We start from the raw sequence: 4,913 nt of genomic DNA, 5'->3' as shown, positions 1-4,913 counted from the left end.
AGCAGGTGTTCCTAATGTTTTGTACACTTAGTGTATGTGGCTATGAAAGTCAATATTGCTGGAGAAGAAAATACATCTAGACGCATATCTCAATCAGTAGCCCATGCAACCCAACAGCTGAACTTATTTCTATGTTGTTTTTTGCAAAAAGGTTACAGGTTAACTATGTTCCCACTGAGAAACTAAAGAGTAATTGGTTGAGTAGATATTTCAGATAACAAAACATTTATTACAGAGGAATAGTTGGCAAAAATAAACAATTACATTATCCATGTAACACGAACACCATTGAGCTTCAATATTGTTAGCAAAAAATCTAACGTTTAAAAAAAACTACCAAAAAGGAGGAAGAAATATCCTAGAAAATGTATGTTGGCTGGAGATGGATGGACTTGGTCCTGTTGGGTTGAGTTAGGTGGCTACACTCTGTAGCAGGGTGATGTTATCTCCTTTCAGCATGATCCTCCCTGAGAGAGATGGATGGAGAGATACAGGGAGGAATTGAGAGAAGTGAGGATAGATGGAGAGACTGGTGATAAGCCAGTGACACTTCAGCCAACAGTCATGATGACCAGACTGGTTGATAGGACACACTTGCTCAGACTGCCAACAAAGGAAAGTTGTATGATCATCAACAAGATATGAGAAGTAACTAGAGAAAAGAGAAAGGTATTAAACAAAAAAAAGTATACAGCTTTTTTATTAAGTCCTTACTCAACTACTGGTTTTTGTCAATCCGATGGCCTTAATAGGCCCTATAAGACAAGCGTCGCCTATCTGGTACGGAGTGTCAACAACGGCATGCTATTAGTCCAACGTGCAGGACAGGGCTGCTTACCATGAGTTGGTCACAGACTAGTCTTAAGGGCTATCCTTCCTAATCTTATCTCGTTGACTTCAATATTGAATAGTTCATTTTAATGGCAGTGCTGTCTGTTAAACACCTGCATTTGATTGGCTCTGGGCAATGACGTAGATATTGCGTTTCCCCTCAGAAGAGGCATTTGCTTGTTTTGTCCGCATCACTTTTCTTAAGGCGGGTCGGCCAGCGTTTTAGTAGCCTATCCACCTAGCTTGTTCCAAGTCAGACAAATGTCCAGGGTCCGGTTTCCCAGAAGCATCAAGAGGCCAAATTCACCAAACTATAGTTATTAAACGTGCATTTGAAAATTATCTAAATCTAATGCCTAAAATATAAATACAGTAGGCTATAGGCCCATTTCAATCATATTGAAATACATTTCATGTTCAATAAATGTAGTTATATTTTTCTACTTTTAGGCTACGGTCTGTAATTTGTCTCAATATATTTCATGATGTGACGCCTAACGTGCGCAATCATGTGCCAAATTAGTAATTTAGTGCATTTTTAATCGGGTAAGCATTAGAATAAGCCGCCTCTATTTGCAGCTGTAGGTGGAAATACCGCCCAAGTAGCTGATCCATCGTCAGTATTTTGAAATAATTATAATGTTAAGGCAAGATTTGAATTGGGAATACTGATCCGAGGGAAGCACTGCCTTTCTTTTGATCCTATAAGTATTGACACACGCTCCAACAAAGCACTTAGTGACTGTTCTCCCGTGTGGTGTTTTGGGAAAGGCATGTTACATATTTGGCCTTTGTAAGGAAAGGTGCATCATTAAAACTCATGTTTTTCACATGCAAAAGTACAGTGAAATGCTTTTGTTGCAAGCCCTAAACCCAACAATGCAGTAATCATTAACAATGAAATACAAAAAATAACAAGGTAGAACAAAAAAAGAAGCCTAAATTATATATTGGGAAACTGGGCCCAGAAACAACCCGTTTGGAAAAATCAACTTGAACGTCCCTCCAACTGGTAATAACTAGTGGGACACTCGCCTATAGTCGCTGAGCTCCGACCTCTCCCACATGCTGAACCCTGACTTCACAGACTAGCGCCTCGATTCCACCGACAGCATTATTGCATTTTGGTACACAAGAAGTACATTCATTTCCAAAGGAATGCTGCGTTGGCCTTGCAACATTGCAGAGGCAGTTGCAGTGCGTTGTGTGGTGCATACATTGGATTTATCAAATGTATGCGTCAAACTGTATGCGTAGACAGCTTGACAGAAATGGTAGCAGAAGGTGAATATTGAAGTTTTGTTGCACACATATCCAGATGATGCTGCGTACCCTTTTGCGTAATGACGCTGTAGGTATGATTGAGGCATAAGGCAATATACTCAATAACAGCATTTACATTTAATTTAACTAGACAAGTCAGATAAGAACAAATTCTTATTTACAATGACGGCCTACCCCGGCCAAACCCTCCCCTAACCCGGACAACGCTGGTCCAATTGTGCTCCGCCCTATGGGACTCCCAATCACGACCGGTTGTGATAGAGCCCGGGATTGAACCCAGGTCTGTAGTGACACCTCTTGCACTGTAGCCTTAGACCGCTGAGCCACTCGGGAGGCAACAAAACATTTTTTAATATGGTTTTTGAAAACGATCATTTGTTTTCAAAACACACACAACTTGTTCCCAGCTTACAATTAGTATTTTTCCAAGTTTCCCACTTGTTATGAATGCAGCATCACAGCCACGTGCACACACGCTGACTTACCCAAGGGCTTCCTGTTCTTGGTCTTCATGTGAACCTCCTCAGCATCATCCAGAACCAGGTTCATGTATTCATCAAAGCCCTGAGAGAGAGAGGTTTGTTGCTTTCAACTACACATCTTGCTAGGTGTCAGCAGCCCTGGTGTAGTTTCAGGTGCTTTGGCTAAGAAAATAAAGGAGGAAATACCGAAGGATGATCACTTACGATGATGCAGCCTTCTATCCGCATGTTCACCTGTTCATACAGCCACACCTGGATACGAGAGCGCTGCAGGGAGATGAGGGAGAGAGGCTGTGATTATATTTGAGGAGATTGCTAGCTAGATAACTTGGCTAGGTAATGTATTATAAAAGCATGAAGTCTATCACATTTGCAACTCGCAAGAACCACAACCATCAGATCATGTGACAAATGCAGAAAATATGAAAGGATGAAACTTACGTTCTGTAGATACCTGAAAATAAGGTTCTGGTGGACATAGGGTCAAGGAAATGTGTCAAACATTTAGTTAGCAAACTGGCTGATTTGACTGCACATGTTTTCTGGAGTTACTGTTAGCTAGCTAACGTAACATAATAGAGCACGCATCATGGGTTACACTATTTGTGTTACTGGACAAGCTAACCGCTTTCAGAAATATGCAATTAACGTTAATCAAACCAATGTTTAGCTGCAGAAAAGTAATTGTAGGTAGCTAACTACTACTAATAGTAGGTAGCTAACACGGAATGAAACGCAGCCTAGGGCAAAATATTGTACTAAGTTTTTCATTAAAAAAGGATACAATTGGCTGCACCATAACCTTCTGGACTTTCTGTCCTTGTCCCCTGTACGCCATCCTCGTTATGGGTTTTAGCTTTGTGGGTTTACGCTTTGTTGTCCTAAAAACAATTGTCAAAACGTTTCACTCGAAGGAAGACAAGGAACTCGAAATCTTCACGTTGTGGTTCTTCAATGGCGCGCTTCCTGCTTCCCGCGTGCGCAAGCAAAGAGTTGACTCTCCTCAAAGTTGCAGCGCCCCTATAGGCGGGAGGCAGTTACCACAGAACTGTGTTGAATGGGAACGCTACTCCTCCGCTGTTCATTAGGAACGTATTGCCACCTCTTCTTCCTCATGAGGCTCAATAGATGTTGCATGGACCCCCAGATCCTCAAGAGGTTCTACAGTTGCACCATCGAGAGTATATCGACTGGCTACATCGACGTCTGGTATGGAAACTGCACCGCCCTCGACTGCAAAGCTCTGCAGAAGGTGGTGCGAACGACTCAGTATATCACTGGGGCGATCTTCCTGCCACCCATGAACTCTATATCAGGCGGTGTCAGAGGATGGCTCGGAACATTTCCAGACTTCAGCCACCCAAACCATGGATTTTTCTCTCTGTTAACGTCCGGCAAGTGGTACCGGAGCAACAGGCCCCGAGACAGCTTCTGTCCCCAAACCATAGGACTACTGAATAATCAAATGGCTAACTGGACGATCTGCACGAACTCTGCAAACTCACAGGACTATCCACACACTCACTACCACGGACTCTGGATTAAAACCGAATTACAATAAAATGCATAATTTTATTTATTGGATCGAAAATTAAACGTTTAGTTTACCAATAAAATGGTCCGACTGTGAAGTCGACATACTCAGTATTCATATCCTGAAATAAAGTAATTCTCACTACAATATATTTTAATAGAAAGTTAGTCAAATTAGATAAAATGTTGGTATCATGGAAAGGACAACGCCTGTCTATTTGTGGAAAAATCACCCTGATTAATGATTTAGTCATATCCCAGTTTACCTATTTACTTATGGCCCTGCCTAAACCTAACGACTTGTTTTTTAAATTATATGAGCACAAATATTCCACTATTTGGAGCGGCAAAGCAGACAAAATTAACCGGTCCTATTTATATAATGAGTATGAATTCAGAGGGCATAAATGATTAAATATTAAAGCGTTGGACCTCTCACTGAAGGCTTCAGTCATACAAAAACGATTAGTAAGAATGGTTCACCCCGTGTTCAAGAATGGCCTTTCCCCCTTCATTCAGATTACAACTGTCATGTTTTGTCTTTGATCATCATGTCTTGTCCCTGTGCTTCCCTCTGCTGGTCTTATTAGGTTCTTTCCCTCTTTCTATCCCTCTCTCTCCTCCTCCCTCTCTCCCTCTCCCGCTCTCTCTCTCTATCGTTCCGTTCCTGCTCCCAGCTGTTTCTCATTCTCCTAACGACCTCATTTACTCTTTCACACCTGTTCCCTATTTCTCCCTCTGTTTTCCGCTTCTGTCCTTGTCGGATTCTTGTTTGATGTTTGC

The 4,913-nt window shown here is 41.8% G+C and overlaps 1 protein-coding gene across 1 annotated transcript; it reads right to left on the bottom strand.

The window, feature by feature from the left end:
* Positions 1 to 208: 208 nt before the first annotated feature.
* On the bottom strand, positions 209 to 4,039 carry snrpe (small nuclear ribonucleoprotein polypeptide E). Its single transcript, XM_071335498.1, has 5 exons — positions 3,382 to 4,039; positions 3,039 to 3,065; positions 2,802 to 2,864; positions 2,601 to 2,679; positions 209 to 467 (listed from the first exon to the last, which is right to left on the bottom strand). Exons 1-5 carry the CDS (start codon positions 3,433 to 3,435, stop codon positions 412 to 414), a joined length of 279 nt encoding a protein of 92 aa, XP_071191599.1. The 5' UTR covers positions 3,436 to 4,039; the 3' UTR covers positions 209 to 411.
* Between the last annotated feature and the right edge of the window lie 874 nt (positions 4,040 to 4,913).

This window comes from Salvelinus alpinus, chromosome 12, assembly GCF_045679555.1.
Source record: "Salvelinus alpinus chromosome 12, SLU_Salpinus.1, whole genome shotgun sequence".
In the NCBI taxonomy this organism is placed as follows: domain Eukaryota; kingdom Metazoa; phylum Chordata; class Actinopteri; order Salmoniformes; family Salmonidae; genus Salvelinus; species Salvelinus alpinus.
The sequence above is the reverse complement of the archived record's forward strand: the minus strand, read 5'-3'. Positions and strand labels throughout refer to the sequence as shown.

Bases quoted from the DNA above. Each gene is read 5' to 3' on its own strand.
- snrpe (XM_071335498.1), bottom strand. From the start codon at position 3,435: ATGGCGTACAGGGGACAAGGACAGAAAGTCCAGAAGGTTATGGTGCAG. The intron at 2,865-3,038 runs GTAAGTTTCATC...ATCTCCCTGCAG, and splicing joins TTTTCAGGTATCTACAGAAC to CGCTCTCGTATCCAGGTGTG. The intron at 2,680-2,801 runs GTAAGTGATCAT...TCTCTCTCTCAG, and splicing joins GGATAGAAGGCTGCATCATC to GGCTTTGATGAATACATGAA.